This window comes from Syngnathoides biaculeatus, chromosome 2, assembly GCF_019802595.1.
Source record: "Syngnathoides biaculeatus isolate LvHL_M chromosome 2, ASM1980259v1, whole genome shotgun sequence".
Classification (NCBI taxonomy): domain Eukaryota; kingdom Metazoa; phylum Chordata; class Actinopteri; order Syngnathiformes; family Syngnathidae; genus Syngnathoides; species Syngnathoides biaculeatus.
In genome coordinates, this window is record NC_084641.1 from 6,288,544 (window position 1) to 6,307,570 (window position 19,027).

A 19,027-nucleotide genomic window follows, 5' to 3' on the forward strand; every position below is an offset into this window, starting at 1 on the left:
CAACAGAATACTAGCGGGCGAAAAGATGCCTGAAGAATGGAGGAAAAGTGTTCTAGTTCCCATTTTTAAGAACAAAGGGGATGTTCAGAGCTGTGGGAACTATAGAGGAATAAAGTTGATGAGCCACACAATGAAGTTATGGGAAAGAGTAGTGGAGGCTAGACTCAGGACAGAAGTAAGTATCTGCGAGCAACAGTATGGTTTCATGCCTAGAAAGAGTACCACAGATGCATTATTTGCCTTGAGGATGCTCGTGGAAAAGTACAGAGAAGGTCAGAAGGAGCTACATTGTGTCTTTGTGGATCTAGAGAAAGCCTATGACAGAGTACCAAGAGAGGAACTGTGGTACTGCATGCGTAAGTCTGGTGTGGCAGAGAAGTATGTTAAAATAGTACAGGACATGTATGATGGCAGCAGAACAATGGTGAGGTGTGCCTTAGGTGTGACAGAGGAATTTAAGGTGGAGGTGGGACTGCATCAGGGATCAGCTCTGAGCCCCTTCCTGTTTGCAGTGGTAATAGATAGGCTGACAGATGAGGTTAGACTGGAATCCCCTTGGACCATGATGTTCGCAGATGATATTGTGATATGCAGTGAAAGCAGGGAGCATGCAGAGGAACAATTAGAAAGATGGAAACATGCACTGGAAAGGAGAGGAATGAAGATTAGCCAAAGTAAAACAGAATATATGTGCGTGAATGAGAAAAGTGGAGGGGGAAGAGTGAGGCTACAGGGAGAAGAGATAGCGAGGGTGGACGACTTCAAATATTTAGGGTCAACAAACCAGAGCAATGGAGAGTGTGGTCAGGAAGTGAAGAAACGGGTCCAAGCAGGTTGGAACAGCTGGCGAAAGGTGTCTGGTGTGTTATGTGACAGAAGAGTGTCTGCTAGGATGAAGGGCAAAGTTTACAAAACAGTGGTGAGGCCGGCCATGATGTACGGATTAGAGACGGTGGCACTGAAGAAACAACAGGAAGCTGAACTGGAGGTGGCAGAAATGAAGATGTTGAGGTTCTCGCTCGGAGTGACCAGGTTGGATAGGATTAGAAATTAGCTCATTAGAGGGACAGCCAAAGCTGGATGTTTTGGAGACAAGATTCGAGAGAGCAGACTTCGATGGTTTGGACATGTTCAGAGGCGAGAGAGTGAGTATATTGGTAGAAGGATGCTGAGGATGGAGCTCCCAGGCAAAAGAGCGAGAGGAAGACCAAAGAGAAGGTTTATGGATGTGGTGAGGGAAGACATGAGGGCAGTTGGGGTTAGAGAGGAAGATGCAGGAGATAGGCTAAGATGGCAAAAGATGACACGCTGTGGCGACCCCTAACGGGACAAGCCAAAAGGAAAAGAAGATTATTAATGGATTATTTTCACATCATTTCATTTCATGACACTGAGCTTCTTTTGTTTCAGCAATATGTTTCAATACAATCTAAACAGCAGCTGCAAACACGTCAATGTTACCCGGGAAAAGTTAAGAAGTTCCACTTGTATTGAACAAGAAACTTCAAGATTATTTTTTACTGAAACCCAACTACTTCAAGAAAGTGTGTATGTACAGATTACTAGGTGCTGCCTCCGTTTTAGCAGCAATAAGTGAGCACAGATCAGACTCGCTTATGAATACTCGACTAAGATTCAGTGTACGCAGGAACAATACAACACAGTTGACAGTTTCACATCAAACCATCTACGTAGTTCATGTGTAGTGACAAATGCTGATAAATGCTTTGTTTATCTTTTCTGTCGGGATCAAACTACAGGACATATTTGGTCATGATTGCAGCTGACTACTGGCGTAAAATCTTGCTCTGCCTCGGTGAGAGCGTGGCAACTCTCCATGTCGATACCAGCGTATCACATCTTTTGTGATCACTGGGCCCTATCTTGTCAAATTAAACGCTTTTGGGCATGCGTGACTAGAAAATGTGTCATCTTTCATCATAACCAGATACAACTGCTACCAAGGGAACACCAAGTTGTGGACAAACAGTGGATCACAGTGGCAATGTTGGGGAAAAAAAAAGAACTAAAAGAAGAAAAAAAAGTGGGGTATTAGCAGGTCCTCGGCGGATGATGTTTTGGGCTATTCAAGAACTGCTTCACGTATGTTTATGAGTTTTAATTCACTTTTAGTATGAAATATCTCAAAAGCAGGTAACAAAACGTTATGTACCCTATCAAGATACTAGTAGCACTAAAGTTTGTATATAAACATGCTGGCGTCTTGTCAAATCATGTTCTAAAGCTTCAGTAAACATTGGTTTGTGCACATGCCGTCAGGGCAGCAGACTGCGGAGTCTGCAGGCCCGGACCCGCCGACTCAAAGACAACTTTATTCATCAGACTGTCAGGAATCTGAACTCTTTGTCCACTCTGCCCCCTCTTCCTCTGAATTCTGATGCCCCGCAAACTTGTATATGCACACACACTCACAAACAAACACATACAATACATACACGCGCACACTTACATACTTGCACCAAACTCAGGGTTGCACCAGCCACTTTAGTAGCAGTGGGGTTTTACGATCTAATTTATAAATGTCTTATTTGTCTTGGTTCTCTGAGCTTGACTATGTTGCACATGTCACCTGACCTTTGATATTTACACATTTAATGAATACTTTTCAAATTGCATATACTATAGTTAATTTAGCTTTGATATTGATTTTATTATTTGTCTTATGTACCACCACATTCCGTTGATTACCGTAATTTGAATCCTCCAAGTGTGTTAGATATTTTTAAGAATTGACAATAAATGTGCTTTGTACTGGGTGGAACGATGCCTCAGCTGGTAAAACTTTGGCCTAACAGTTCTGAGGTCTCGGGTTCAATCACGGACCTGCCTGTGTGGAGTTTGCATGTTCTCCCTGTGCCTGCGTGGATTTCCTCCAGGCACTCCAGTTTCCTCCCACATTCCAAAAACATGCAACATTAATTGGACACTCTAAATTGCCCCTCGGTGTGATTGTCAGTGCGGCTGTTTGTCTCCACGTGCCCTGCGATTGGCTGACAACCAGTTCAGGGTGTACCCCGCCTCCTGCCTGTTGATAGCTGGGATAGGCTCCAGCACTCCCTGCGACCCTCGTGAGGATAGGTGGCAAAGAAAATGGATGGATGTGCTTTGTACTGTGTGAAGAAATGTTGACAATGGCGAGCAAGTATGGTATGCTATGATGACAAGCATGAGAGGCCAGTCACAATACCCATTCCCATTGGTGGTTGTCAAGGTGCACTGTTGGAGAGTTGCCGTTGATATGTCAATCTACTCTGAAGATATCTAAAAAAAAACAACATACTAGAAATGTTCATTTTGGCTTCGTAGAGCTATTGGAGTGCCAAATTGTTGGTTGTGGACTATGTAACACCACAAGAGGTTTGTTGTTCCTGATAAAATATGTTGATCTGGGAAAATCACCCATCCATATGGGGGCAAAACTCCTGAAGTATGATCCAGACATGATGTTTTAAAGAATCTCTATTTGTATTTCAGATCTGGTACCCTCTCTTCAGAGGATAAATCCTGACTTTTGGCTGTCTGGCAGTCCGTCAGGGCACGAGATCGGGACGTCGCCTGGCACTTCTCTGCTCCCATTGGACATGAGACAGGTCTGGATGAAGGTGGCATTGGCGACGCTGAGGAGGCAAGCGTTCTCCAGCTGAAAAACCACAACCAAGTGGTCACAATCAGAACAATGACTTCAATCTTTCCTTTGAACATCTCTGTTTAAAGACTTTTTTTTTAAAGATCAAACATGCACTTGACTTTAATTCATTCATGCTGTAGACATATATGAGATTCAATTGTTTACTCCATAGTGTAAGTAGTATAAAGTTTGTGTTGCCATCATGATAAAAGATGAAGCAGTTCATGAGTGTGTGCAAAACTGCATTTAAAAAAGCGACTGATGTTCAACTCAGGGCATCAGGGTGTTTCTTTGTTATAGATTATGTTGTAAATAAATGATTATACTGCTATCAAAAGTCCTTTCTCAGCTTATTTTTTTTTTAATTGTTTATAGTTTGAGGTGTCACAAGAGAAAACAAAATTAGCGTCAAAGTCACTGGTCTGCTTGACCTGTTTATTTCCACAAAAAGCTAATTTTCACTGCTTTTTTCTTTTTTTGGGGGGGGGGGACCAACTAATATTTTTGAATCCTGAATAACAGAACATTGTAGAATTCCTGGAGAAAACCCACACAGAACATGCAAACTCCACACAGGCCGGGCCGGGATTTGAATCCTGGACCTCAGAACTGTAATGCCAATGGTTTAACCAGTTGCACCACCATGCTCTGCCTCTTAGTTTATCTTAATGCATTTAACTTTTTTTTTTTAAATGATGTTTGAGAATACTGAATTTTCTTTTAAATTTCTAATTGAAATTGGCTGTAAGTGCACCTCCGTGGAGGCTGTGGACCAGCCTCAGCCGGTCGCTGCCTCCAGTGGCCCTTAGGTAAATTGAGTTTCAGAACCCTGGTCTAAACCAGATAAATAACTGGATGAGCCAATATTTGCTTCAACAAAACCACAACAAACCTTTTTTTTTTTCCAATAAAGAATAGATGACTGCTGTTAGTAAATACCTGGAGTCACTATCTAACGGGACAAGCCAAAATTTCACAACAACGACGTCAGCTGGCGACCACTTTACGGTGTACCCCGCCTCGTGCCCAGTGATAGCTGGGAATGGCTTCAGAACTCCCGCGGCCCTTGTGAGCATAAGCGGCTTGGAAAATGAATGAATGAATAAATGCTTTTAATCTTATAAAGCACGTTGCATTACCTTGTATATGAAATGCGCTATACAAATAAATTGCTTAACTTTGCTTAACCTTATATACTGTTTGAAGCCTTTATGATCCGATCCAAAAATCGTATTACGTCCGGTGCTGAGGAAACTGACCGATTCACACCAAAAACCCAGAATTTTTGTCTCATCATGAGGTAAATAATGACAAGAAAATAGTAGGTCAGCATTGCCATACTCACTGACCCTGAAAAAGAACACCAGAGGCTTGTGAATGGATGTATGCCGGGTCAGCCGTCTTTGGGGGCATTATTTTATTAATTATTGTACTGTATCTCACTAGGGCCTCTTTTCTATCTTCATCTATTTCTGTCACATTCCATTTTATGTGCCAGCATGGCTTCTCATGCTTGAAGCAAAACTCGTAGCACACCTCTATATAATGAATGGTGCAATTGGAGAGCTCACTCTTGTCTAGAGAGAGAGAAATAGAGGCCCTTTCTTGTTTACATAGCATGTCTGGTCACATCATCACAGGTCACAATGAGTTTCATGCCTGAAGCTTATATCTGCTAACTTTCTATGACAGCAAAAGAGCTCAGCGCAGAGTTGGAGGGTTGTACATTCACTACTTTAGTTGAGGTTTGAGAGAAACACATAAGGCCATGTCAAAGGCTTCCAATTGAGCCGCAGATTCAGTGACTCCATTTTGGTCAATTTTCAAGTTACGTACAGACATTTATAGAGAAATGGCATATCTTTCAGATGAATATTTGTTTAAATGAAGTTTTGGTTACAATTTTGACATACAGTACAGTATTCGGTGCAGTCTTAATGTTAGTCGTACTTAGTACTTTTGTTATCTTTCAGTGCAACACTGTGGCAACTCCCTTTTTACGAGAGTCAGGCCCATGTAACCAGACTTCACAAAGCAGAAAAACTTTCCAGAAAGAAAGATTCAGAGATTGTTAAAAGACTCAGAAAATAATTTGCGCTTTAGCTTAGGTACCGGGTGATGCATCTGCATGTTAGTATACAGGGACAACAATATTTATCATCTTTCATGAACTATCGGTAGATGTAACGGTTGTCTTGAATTACAAAACTTTAACACACAACTTTTTTTTTTATGTCCCTCTGTTTAATTTATTTCAGGTAACTAGATAATAGCAACCAATATCCAACCATGTGAAACCAAAAATGATGGTAGTATCTAATTTGTGGTTGCACTGTAAAAGAAAAATGGTCCACTATGAATAGCCAACATAATCCAAGTCCAAAACCATTATACTCGGCAAAATGCCAATATCTGAAATCAAGCAGAATTTCTGTAAAAACAAGTTTATATAAGAAGTAATTATTACCATACAAATCATTAAGATATTAAACTTTAAATCACTATCGCAAAATTACACAAATAGTGTTAGTCTTCTAGCTTAAGTGCTTCAATTAGTTGGCAGCGAAATTCATTTGGAGGGTAGAAGAAGCAAATACTGTAGTGACATCGATGCAGGACAGAACATCAGACCCATTTGTATAAGAATACAGTATGCAATTGTAACAACACCTGTTCTTTTCCATGAAGATAATTACTGTACTTTGCTGGCCATGTATGATCATTGTGAAAATCCTTTACTCTATAGAACATTTGTCTGAGTCTTACCTGATTTTGGGCACCCTGTGCGGTGTTGAACAAGCTATAGGCGTCGACTGAAGGTTGCGCGAGAGCCACCAATTGCTCCAGCTCCATAGCAGCACTTTGCGGAGGACATTGGGCCAAACACGGGTGTAAACCTGGACTCTGGAGCTTGTGAGATTGCTGACCCTGCAGCGTGTGCGGCTGTACAGTGTCCACCAAATGTTCGTAGTGACAAAATTTTGTGTCATTCAGCGCTGAACTGCCCGAATATGGTATGTTTGAGACTACAGGGTCAACCAGCCCATTCTGAAGGAAAGCAGAATTTTTACTGGGCGTAGAGGTTATTTCCAGGGTCTGCGAGTCAGGTATAAAAGTCTGGCTGTTTTCTGGCTGCCAATAGTGACTGGAGTCCAGCGGTGAAGTGTCTTTATTGTCCCTGTTGACAAGAGGATGGGGAGGAGTGTGGTTGTCCCTATTGTTGGCTTTTTCAGCTAATCGCATCCATGGGCTCTTACCAGAGAGTCTGCTGGCGTTTACACTCCCAGATGGAAACATAATCCCACCTGCACCGATGGGCAGCTGCAGAATTTGCCCGCTGATGGACGGAGTGGTTGGGAGAGTGGCCACACGATTTGTCTGCACCGATAGGTTGGCACTTTCGGCAGAATTTGGAGAAAAGGTATTTGGTCCGAATCCAACTATGTCACTGTGTTCTTCACTATTGGATGGCATCACCAATGATTCATGAATGTAGGAGAGAATTTCATTGTTGGTGAGCTCGTTGAGTGTTGAGACATGGCTGGAATCCAATTCTACCTGGATCATCTTCTCATCCAAAAGCAGAAGTTCTAGTTCTTCCGCATTTAGTCCGAGGTTCTCCAAAGCACTTAAGAGTTCACTGTTAGAGCAAGTTTCCTCTCCATCCAGAGATAAAGAGTCCAGGGTGGCTAGCAGTGGATCACACATGGATGTTTCCCTGTTGGATCTTTCTGTCATCTGCCAGCTGTCACCAAATGCAGAAGTCTCTCCTTGCTCTTTGTTAAAAGTACTGGAAACGTATGCATTGTGAGCCTCTGAATCTGGTTGGCAGACGTAAACAGACTGATCTTGGCTCATCAGTGCTTCCAGCAAAGATTTTGGATGCAAGTCCTCCGAGAACTTATTTTCCATTTTCCCCCTCTTGCATTTGGCTTTCCCCTTGAGTGTTTCCGGAAAGCCATAGAGAGGGTAATCAGTCTGGTAGAGAAGTGCCTCACCAGTGGTGAAGGTGAAAGGAAGATGAATGGATCGTTTCTTCAGGTGTTCTCCTCCTTCCTCGTCCCTGTTGAAAGAAAAAATACAATTGAAGAATCCAGGTAACTGTAAGGTCGAGCTGACGTACTTCACTTACACCAGCGGCCTCTGTGTGGCAATAATGTAGTCCGGTTTCTCATTCTTGTAGACAAGGCGAGCGTTGGCTTGGACCCACTTCCATCTGTTGTCCTTGGTGAGCAACCGGAAGACGGTGAGGCCGCTCTCACCGGTCTTAATCACTAGAATGTTAAGTTTTGCATGTGAAGCCTGCACTAAGTACCTCATTTAATGTGGCTTCAGCTAAAATAATTTTGATGACATCATTCTCCAACTTGCGTGTAACTTTCATATATGACCAAGTAATGGGTATGATTAAGCTAATCCTGTTTTTGTTCAGTAGATAAATGCTATTCCTGCCACTTGGCTGGTGCTGAAAGTAATTAAAAACTTACTTGCAATGTAACTTGGTTACATTTGAAATCTAATAATCAGTAATGTAACTAAGTTCTGTTTTTCCCCCCCATTCAGGTATGCATCACAGCATCTTCATTATGTATGTAACTGTTTCAAATGCATGCATATACAGTATTTACATCACTGTGTGTATGAGTACATGCATTCATTGAATTTTTTGTCAGAGAATGTCAGATAAAAGTGATATGGACACCATTGTTGCAACAAACTGGGTCATTTGACACATGTGCTAAGTAGGACACGTAAATTATTGCTTATTAGGAACACATTTGAGTGAAAGTCTTCATATTTGCGCATTATAGCCACCTTTTCTGCCTTTAAAATGAGGATATTTTTCTTCGTCCCGCTTCTTCTTTTCCTTTCGGCTTGTCCCGTTAGGGGTCACCACAGCGCGTTATCTTAGATGAAGTCATATTTGTTTGGCACAGTTTTACGCCGGATGCCGTTCCTGGCGCAACCCCTCTGCATTTAGCCGGGGAGAGAAGCTTACAGCACTTGGTATTCCCAAGCGGACTCCCATCCAAGTACTAACCAGGGCCAAACCCACTTAGCTTTTGAGATCTGACGAGATTGTGCGTTCTCAGGGTAGCATGGCCATAAGCTTGTTTCTTCGTCCCGCAATTGGAGTTAATTAAATTTACTCAAAATGACAAATTGTAATAATTTTCTATCATTTGCCCATCAACATGCAGTCAGTGAACTATTAGCTTACTTCTGATGTGATTTTCAGCACAGTGGAGCATGTCAGCTGCATGGATGAATTGGTATCCCGAACCTCGGACACGTAGTTCAGCCTCAGTGTAACCCAGAACAATTTTACCCCTTAAAAACACAAACATGACACGACGCTTAAAATGGGATACTTGAATGATTAAAATAACCGCACAAAAGCCCACACTTTGCATCACAGGCCATTGGAGTGAAGTCAAGCTTGTGCTTGGTTCTGAAGATCATGTTTTTTGTTCTGATTTCCAGAATAGCTGGTAACTGCAGCGGAGTGGCGATGGCAAACAAGGCGAGCTGGAGTGGGGCACCTCGTTCACTGGTACACTGCAGTCCACTCTGTCCGTGGAGGAATTTCAGCCGACCCTGGATGTTCAAAGCCTGAAAAAAGAAAAATCTCGGGAGTTCCCTTAAAGACAGGTTACATTACATTACATTACATTACATTACACACACACACACACACACACACACACACACACACACACACCACACACACACACCACACACACACACACACACACACACACACACACACACACACACACACACACCACACACACACACACAACACACACACACACAGAAAGGGAAAGGGAGGTTACTTTAATACTTTTGTCTTCTTTATATACCCGTACCACTCATCCCCCACCCAAAACGTACACAGTGTCTGGTGTGATGACCTCCCTCTTCCGTTAACTCTATTTAATTGACCTAGGTGGGTTTAAGAGCTGTGGTGGTGTCAGGAATCTGGTCCTGAATAGCTGGAGGGATTACAAAAACAAAGCCACGGTGACCAGTAGATACCAGCAGAAACCGGGCTTACTGCTCACGCAAACACTTTGGCAAGGAGGAGACGGATAGGTTTGACTCGAAGTGGTGAACCATGAACAATGAATTGCAGCTCCAAGCTTTCACCTCCCAACGACATCAAACTTACTGTATTTGAAAAGACGAGCATTACATGTTTGTGCTTTGTTAAGAGATGAGAACTCTGGAGATATTGTTCTTATTACCATTTGGACTGCAAAACACGTTTGCAGTTTTCCCACAATCGCTAAACCACATTTTTTAAAACCTCCACCCATTTTCTCAAAACCCTAACTACAAATAAGAAACTTCTAAATACATTCAGAAAACCCCTGACATTCCTATCAAATCTCAAACTGTCACCTCAAAACCTCACTCTGCGATCATGTCCAAGTGTCCTTGAGGAAGATACTGAACCCAGTTCCTCCTGATGCTACCATCATTGGAGGAATGTGACAGTGCTGTCATGCTCGAGTACCTTTAATGAAGAAACATACTAGTGTTTACTACATGCTGGGTACTATTTATTTGATTACAAGAGTTGCTTGAATTTTAACAGTTATGAATTTTTTCTAGGTCTTCCTCAGCCTCCTAGTCCACCACCTCTCATACAAACTCCAATGCCTTTCTGTATGTTTCCTTTCATTGTACAGTACTGGGATGAACACTGTCAACTGGATTGTATTTATTTGTTCAACCTTTTATTTTTCCCCCAGGTACAGCAATTTAGTACATTCCCATTGCAGTGCTGACCAAGCTGCAGACGTTAGAGTTATACAACTTTACAACATTTTATACTGCCAAGTTGGTCTGATCACATTATTAGAAACTTGTGTGTTTTATCTGGAGTTGTGTGTAAAATATGACAGTTATGTTGAAGTTGTGTTCACAGTTTGCTGACAAATGTAACAGTTTTGCAACACAAGTGTACCGCATGATATAATGTGTTTTGTGACTTGTGGGAATGTGTTTGAGATTGTGAAAAAAAAAAAGTCTTGCAACCCAAGTCCAAGTACCTGAATAGTATCTAAGGACTGACCAAAAGAGTGTTTGATTTGAAAAATTAGTTTTAGTCCCCTGAGGATTTCATTAAGAGAATGGGTGTTTTAGCAATTATGAAAAAGTGCAATAGGTTTTGGCGGAACAGGTGAATGATTGGTGAGCACATCTGCCTCACAGTTCTTAGGACCCGGGTTCAAATCTGGCTTGACCTGTGCATGCTTTGCATGTTCTCCCTATGCCTGTGTGGATTGTATCCAAGTACTTTGGTTGCTTCTCACATCTCCAAATCATGCACAGTAGGTTGCTTGAAGACTCTAAATTGCCCGTAGGTGTGAATATGAGTGTGAACAGTTGTGTGTTTATATGTGCCCTACAATTGGCTGGCAACCCATTCAGACTGTCCTGTGCTTCTTGCCCAGAGTCAGCTGGTATGGGCTCCAGCACGCCCGTGACCCCAGTGAGGCTATGTGTTACAGAAAATGGATGGATGTTTTTTTCATGATATTATCTTATATGCTATTTTTGTTCCCGATAAAAGGAAGGACAAAGACTTTCTATTGTAGTTGACTGTCTCCATGGGCAGATTATTTTCCAAGTTAGACTAGAAGCCAACATCTCTGGAGCTACTGACTATGACAAAGCAAACTCTCTCATTCCCTCAAGGCCATGGGGGGAAATCAGGCCCTTTTCCCACCTACTGAAGCTCTCCTAAGGAGGATTACATGAGTAAATGGTGGCTTCTGACCACTGAGAGACTCTGAGTTAGCACACCAGAGTGCCAGGGCCACTTAACTGGTCTGAAAACACAGAAGCTCTCTGCAAAGCTTTCGTTAGAGGTATAGTAAAAGTAACATTTCAAATCTCACCAAGAAGCCAGATGAATTGTCAAGTAGGCAGCGGAAGCGGCAGACAAAGGTTCTCTCCAAGAAGGACGAGTTTTCAGGAGGAAGCTCATCAGGGATGTAGCTCACCACGCAAGAGGAACCCGACTCTCCTTCTCCTTGAGAAAAAGTATCACCACAAAATAGAAAATTGCTGAGTAGATTAAGACTATCCTTCATTCATCAATTGCTGACATGGAGATGATTCCAAGTCACATGTCTACAGGAAGGATGGGTGTGGCTGTTCACATGTGCAACATCTACTGAGGTTTCAGCTAATGTCACCTCTCTTGACCTCCAATAAGATTCACCTTTACCAAAAAAAAAAAAAAAAAAGATGACTTGCGACAGCCTGAGTGTCTATCAGGGTTGTTTTTGTTGAAGGAGTCATTCACTTGAGAAAAAGGCGACTTAAGGTTTCTGCGTTTGTAGTCCTAGTGCTTGATCATGCGAGGTTCAAGTTGATCGCGTCTTCGTGCTTCTTGAGACTACTTCTGTTGTCATTTTGGACTACATAACTAAGTGAACTGATTTGAAATCACAGAGCTACTGCCGGGTCAAACAGAGTATTCCAGACCTGCTGCGGTGTCCAAAGGGGATCCAAGGCCCTCAGGAGGGTTGAGCCCCCAGTGCAGGTTCCTCTTGAATTGTTGATGGTCTTCGGCATGGATCAGCTCAAACACGCTGTGGTGCATCACATCCGTCTGAGAAGAAAACACCACAAAGCAGGACTTTTATTCCGTGAATTTTAAATGTAAATGAACTTCTGGTAGTCTCATGACACCTAAACTATATTGTAAAGTAAGATTGGAGTGTGTGTATGATATAGTTCAAGAGAGATGCATTGTATATGAAAATATGATAATCACCCTAACCAAAATAAGATTAGACTAGGGTATCTGCGGAATATGTGCATTGGTGTAAGTTCTCTCCATCCTCAAGTAGACTCACCCTGTCGACTGTTGCAGAAACTTGACAGACAATATTGCAAATATGTACCAGCTGTCTGCTACAGTTGTGAGTTTCAAAACACACCAGATACAGTACATTACCTACCTTGACTCCAGCTTCGATGTATCTTAGGTAGAATTGGAAAACTCATTCACCTAAAGCTGGCTGACCATCATCTTCTAATTTTGCACCTTAGTCACAGTCAGGGGATCTCTCGTCCAAGCAGCTTTCCAAGACTCAACTTTTTTTAAAATTTTATTTTATTTTTGTAACTCCATAAACAATGTGTTCTCCCAAGAAATTATCTGTATGTAAACATTATTGTCAATGGGGCAGTATCAGTGAATTTCCTCATGAACTTTACTTGGTTTTAGTTAAGGTGTCATTTCAAATTAAGTGGTCCTGTGGTTATTTCTCAGCTTGCAAATAATCATATATTCATTTCCTCAACAATGGATCACAATTTGGTCAGAAAATGGCAAGTGGAGCAATTATTCTATAATGCTGATGTTCTTATTTGTGCTGTATTCTGACAGGTGTCTTTCCTGTTTCTCTGTGTACAGTGGCTGAGCCTGTACCTGATGGAAACCAAGGTAATCCTGGATGGTATGAGAGCAGTAAAAGATGATTCCTTCTGCTGTGATCACCAGAACAAATCCACTCAGAGCCTGCAGAGACAACAACACTAAGGACTATTAGAAAATACGACAGAGGTAATATGATGTGCGTGGAGGTTATTCAACACGACGGAATAATCCCGTACACTGGTCCATTGACCAAACAATAGCGTAACTCCATTTATTCCTTACAAATGTTTTCATTTTGTATGAGTGTGATTGTTTGACCTGCTCAATAAACTGTGGAAAGGAAATCAACAAGTGTGACTGCATTGTTTTTTGTTTCATTTTTTACACTTTCTTTTTACTTCTCTTCAATAATGGATGAAACTAACAACTGCCCCATGCTCCTTGTGAGTGCTTTCATTTTATATTTGTGTGTTTGGCTACTTGTCCCATTCAGTAAATGGTTTAAAATATATCAGTGACCACACTTTGCTTTCAGAGGTATCAGAAATTTTCGTATGCAGAAAGAAAGGATAATAATCTTCCAAACAACATGAAATAACTGGAAAATCTGTCATAAAGTGAAGTACATCAGAGCACCTCTGCGTATTAAATGTAGTTACTATACCTGAAGGAGCAGTTCCCCTTCCGGCATACACGGCGCTGTGTGTTCCGGCACATTGCTGTCATGATGGTCAGTACTTTTGGTGACGCCACTGGAGAGAGGTTTTTTCAATGCCACTTGAGAGAAGGGAACAGAAAGAAGAGATTGAGGGCTGTTTTGTCACCGGGATAATCAGACTCCAAGGTAGCGAGAGGAAAATGATGATGATTGAATCCAGGGAAACCCGAGAGAACAGCGTGGAGCAGACAGGCAGAAGATCAAAACTGTGCTAGATGCCAACTCTCACGAGCAGACACAACAAACACCGTTGTTTTAATACAAGTCACATTTTCCCGTAGTCAGGCAGTCCCAACGGCTTAGAAGGGCTCCTACATGACCTCTGGCCTCAAAGACAAAACCGCTGAGGCAGGCAGTGTGCCTCAGAGCCAGGGGATGAAATGGATTTAAGATGGTTGAATCTCGGAAACAAAGGGCTTTTCTGGGGTAACAAAGCAGACGTTAAAAGAGAAGGAAGTTAGTGAGAGGTGGAGACAATACAGAGTCCCAAGGTGCAAATGCCTAAAGGGCTTATGGGGAACATATCGATCTGTAATTGGCAATCAGGTCTTTGTTCGACACACTGCAAAATTACTTTTATAAGTGCCAGCAAATTTGGGGAAAACTGCTTAATTACAATTTCAACTACGGCAAACTACCTGAAGGTAACTGAAGTGGCTGAGATCAAGATAAAATCACATTAGAATAGCGTAATAATAATGTTAAAGACCTTTAATATCCTCCCTAACAAATAATGAAAGGGGAAAAAAATTGGACTGGCAACACTGCTCTAATGTGTAATGTACCATGTGCACTATTTAAGTTGAATTTTTAGGACAAGCGACCCGGTTTGAAACGTCACCATAATATCGACCTGGAGAAGGCCTTGGAATCTTGGTCCCTCCCAATCATTGATGGATGTTTTATTTTTACTGAAACTTCTCACCCAATCGGAGCTGTGGATCCCACAAGTAGGAGAGGAATCGAAAGGGTTGAGATATGTAGAATAAAGTTTTACTTAAAAAAAAAAAAAAAATCATCTCAAGGTCCTTTTTGACCAAATTTTCTATAGGGCGCTCTCACACAAAAACATTTCACAAGAAAGTCATTTTTTCCAATACAAAAAAAAAAAAAAAAAAAAACATTTCTCTCAAAGTTGTTATTCTATTTCCAAAATGTTCGGTGTGTTGTGACAGTCAGCATTTTGAGACTTTCATTTTTGGGAAATCTCGTCATGTTGCTACTACAATACAAATGCAGAAAAAAAAAGTTATGTGGAATTTAAATAAATACACAGCTATGAGTATAAATAAGAAGCCATGTTGAACTTGGAGTCTAGTCGAGCCGAGCGATGAACTTTAACTCTCCTTACGAATACACATTTTCATGATACGAGACAAAATTTGACACCCAACATCCTTGATTGGCCCAATAAGTCTCAAGACTTCCATCCATCCATCCATCCATTTTCAACGCTATTAATTTTGGTTGGTCACTGGAGCCTATCCCAGCTGACTGGGGGTGAAAGCCAGACTACAGCCTGAACTGTCGTCCTCTGTAGTCTTTGCAGTGGTGGGAAGCCTGCCACTGCCAATGGACTGGACCATTTTTGTTTCTAGAACCAAATTATCTTTACTCTTTGGGGCGTTGAAGCACAGCAAAGCCATGCCAAATGTTATTGTTATGATATACTAGATGCTGCTAAACAACGGAAAGGTGGACCATAGCACGGAAACCCCTGGTCTGTAAGGAACAGTTCATCCTCGACAACAAAAGAGTGTCAGCTGGTTTGGAAGGACTGCAAGAGTCAAAAGTTGAAAAGTGTGTGCCTGCACTTCCACCCCCTCCACAAAGTCTGTAAAGTGGTGTGAGTGGATTATCTTGCTGTGTTTTTATTCCCAAAAGCTTTCACGTCCTCCTCCCACCTCCTCAGACCTACATTACTGTGTGTCTGAGACTTTTGGGAAGGAGGTCATCTCATGGCCACAGGCTGAGGGGCTGACCCACAATCCATTAAAGAGTGCATTCAGACATGGTGGTGTACTAGGGGTCATCCGGGGGTGACGCACTTGTTCCGGAGCAAGACAGAAATGGGGGAAGACCTCCTGCTAGTTTCTCCAGGCTGATATGTTTGCCTTTCATTCAATGAAATTTGCTTCTACAAAATACCTCAAGTACAGAGAACTCTCAGAATCTGCATCATCCTTTCTGGGCCATTTCTTACATAAAGATTTATAGAACTTAGCTGGATAGTGGAAATTTGCACAACCGCAATTTTTTTTTTTCTTTGTGTCTCCTGCTGACTGTACAAAAGGCAGTCGACGACCTGCATTAGTTGCCGCTCAATTCAAGAGGCGAACAACCATTCGCACCGTCACTGCAGACAAAATATTTTGTAGGTACAGTGATACCTGTAATTATGATTTATTTATGGCCATGCTCAGAACTAAAAATACTCATGTCACATGTTGTGATGTTTTTTTTTAATTTTAAATTTAAAAAAAATCCACTTTTTAGTATGTAGTACAATGATAACAGTTAGTGAAGATAGAATATTACGACTTAAACAGCTTTTGGAACATATTTTGCCTTAATTCAACGGACACTGTAGTCCTCCTTCTGGTATACATATGTTGGCCACCAGCACAATCCTGAGCACAAACACAAGGATCTGAATACAAATACATTTTTATGTTGATTTGTACGATTATTTGCGAGGAAAGTGAAATGAGACGGCTGTATTTCTCATTCATATTCAATTTGTTAATGTACCAGTGCACCATGAATAGTTTGATTTGATTTGATGTAAATAAGATATGATTTTTTTTTTTTTTTGGGGGGGGGCTCACTGTTATCCAGAATCAGAGTATAGAAAATAGTTGTAGGCTGTATTGTATCATGGCGTGCAACATCGATTATATTTCTTAATAGAGACTCCAAGTTTGAGCGAGATACAGAATGAGTGAGTGTGTATACTATGTGCAATGCAATTGTTAGTTTGGTTCACAGCAAACTACAACCGAGAAATAGTACCAGATACACCAACTTTCCCGTTTCCCATTTTTCAGACCTCGTGTATGAGCCCATTAGGAAATAAAAGCAATTTTACTTGTTGAATGACACTTCTAAAGTTCACCTCATACATTATACTGCAATACTAATATCCATCCATCCATCCATCCATCAATTTTCTCAGCTGCTTATCCACACAAGGGTTGCAGGAGTGCTGGAGCCTATCACAGCCATCATCGGGCTGGAGGCTGGGTACACCCTGAACTGGTTGCCGGCCAATTACAATAAAATAAACAAATAAAGGAATAAAGAAACTTCATATTCATACAGACTACCTGACTGTGAGCAGGAGGCACAATCGCTTGGAGAAAACAGATGTGTTTGTGTGTCATTTTTTTTTTTTTTTTGAAAATGCTGTGTGATGCACGAAAAACTATTTTATGGCATAGTTTCACACCTGAAAAGAATCTTTTGGTCCGGATATAGCTGACACTGAGCCTTAGTATGGACAGCTTGTCCAGGTTGGAGATGACATCCTCGGGGAAGGGCAGCAAGCCGGCAAGCCTGTCCAGCTCCAAGTTCAGACGGTCACGGTGCCGTTTGGACGGGTTGGACTTGTCCCCTTCAGTTGGGGTGAGTTTGGTTCTGGAAATGAGGGAGAGAACAACAAGAATTTCAAAATCGTGACAAAGACATAATGACTGTCATTTAAGATTCAAGAGCATACACTGATTCTGTATGTTATTGTCCACAGAATTCAACCTGTGCATTTGATTCAGAAAATCTTTGGAACTATTTTCCACATTCCAAGAACTTCCACACTCTTAAAACGCCACATTTTCTCAATAAAAATTCCCAATTTTTCATGATAAAATGCATCCATTTTCTGAGTCGCTTATCCACACAAGGGTTGCAGCCCATTCCAGCTATCTTCTGGCGAGAGTCGGACGACACCCTGATCTGGTCGCCAGCCAATCACAGGGCACATAGAAACAACCAACCATTCACACCTGCAGGCAATTTAGAGTCTTCAATGCACCTGCCCTGCATATTTCTGCGAAGGGTGGGAGGAAAAGTCACGCAGGCACGTGGACTCCATGCAAACTCAAACACGGGCTGGGACGAGATTTGAACCCCGCTCCCCAGAACAGTAAATCGTTGTAATCGTGGCATTACCCTTTCTGAAGCGGTTTTCTTCTCTTGCGTCCCGCGTACATGTTGGCTGGTTCGTCCCAGTCGAGCGGCACATCCATCTACGGGGCAGAACTCAAGCCACGCAGCCGGAGTGCGGTCCGGTACCTGTCCCGCTCAAAGGCAAATTCAAGCGCATGACCGATGTACACTGCGATTGCGATAGTAAACAGTTCGGCCTCACATACAACCGACGTGAACAACTATTTGCGATGACGTCATTTGACTTCTTCATGGCCACTGTCCACCATGCACAATTCGAACGACGTCATATTCTCCCTCGACGGCTCCGTGGATCACGTTCGCCTCGACCAACTGCAGTCCGACGTCTTACACGTGATTCAAAATTCGGAGACGGCCGAGCTGGGTCGGGCCGAGCGAGTGCGAGGATCGCTGATAGATGATGTGTCATAGAAAAGGGAGGGAGAGGAAAAGGGGGTGGGCGAAAGGGATCGTCCACCCACTCACGGATGGCCTCTCCACGGCTTGCCTCGATCATCGTCATCCATTCGAATTTTGAGACATACGCAGGTGCACCTGCGCAAATCCTTAAGTCTTACTCACGCATCCATGTGAGCTAGTTCGGTTATTGTACACTTTTACAAAATCTCTTTGTGTCTCTGCGCAAGCAATTCAGATTTGTAATTTTTTTTTTTTGGACGTTCTTAATTTCTGGCAAGTGGAATTTGGTGATAAAGAGCTGCCTCCACGCGTGACAACTAGAAGGGAGACTGGTGCGACTCCATAACAAAATTAAAAAAAACAAAACAAAAAAAAAAAAAAAAAACACGCCCACTAACCTCTCGCGAACCAAAATAAACATTACACATCATTATACTGACCCCAAGTGGACGCTACGGAGCACCGAAATCCTTAAAAACAGCACGAAAATAACGCTTGCAATACAGCACAGTACATATATTTTGCTTTTTTGTCAATTTCCCCTGCTAATTCTAAAACAACTAGCTGGTTCAGTTGAGTTCGTTGATTTCGAACGTTCCAAAAAGACATAGTGACGAACACAAACCACCGGGCCAACATTTATTGTCGCCCCAATGAGAACATTCACACGCAA

General features: G+C 42.1%; 1 protein-coding gene and 1 pseudogene across 2 annotated transcripts; both read right to left on the bottom strand.

Annotated features, from left to right (window-relative positions):
* Positions 1–1,078: 1,078 nt before the first annotated feature.
* LOC133505841 (aryl hydrocarbon receptor-like) lies at positions 1,079–18,867 on the bottom strand. Of its 2 annotated transcripts, none has more exons than XM_061829358.1 (11): positions 17,489–17,715; positions 17,219–17,406; positions 13,717–13,829; positions 13,104–13,193; positions 12,152–12,278; positions 11,560–11,693; positions 9,057–9,262; positions 8,871–8,980; positions 7,782–7,923; positions 6,416–7,712; positions 1,079–3,661 (listed from the first exon to the last, which is right to left on the bottom strand). In XM_061829358.1, exons 3-11 carry the CDS (start codon positions 13,741–13,743, stop codon positions 3,512–3,514), a joined length of 2,283 nt encoding a protein of 760 aa, XP_061685342.1. In that variant the 5' UTR covers positions 13,744–13,829; positions 17,219–17,406; positions 17,489–17,715; the 3' UTR covers positions 1,079–3,511. The 2 variants fall into 2 exon arrangements, with proteins under 2 accessions (XP_061685342.1, XP_061685331.1); XM_061829347.1 differs by lacking the exon at positions 17,489–17,715 and adding an exon at positions 17,938–18,867 and having other exon boundaries at positions 1,082–3,661.
* Positions 8,642–8,760, bottom strand: LOC133497404 (5S ribosomal RNA; annotated as a pseudogene).
* Positions 18,868–19,027: the final 160 nt, after the last annotated feature.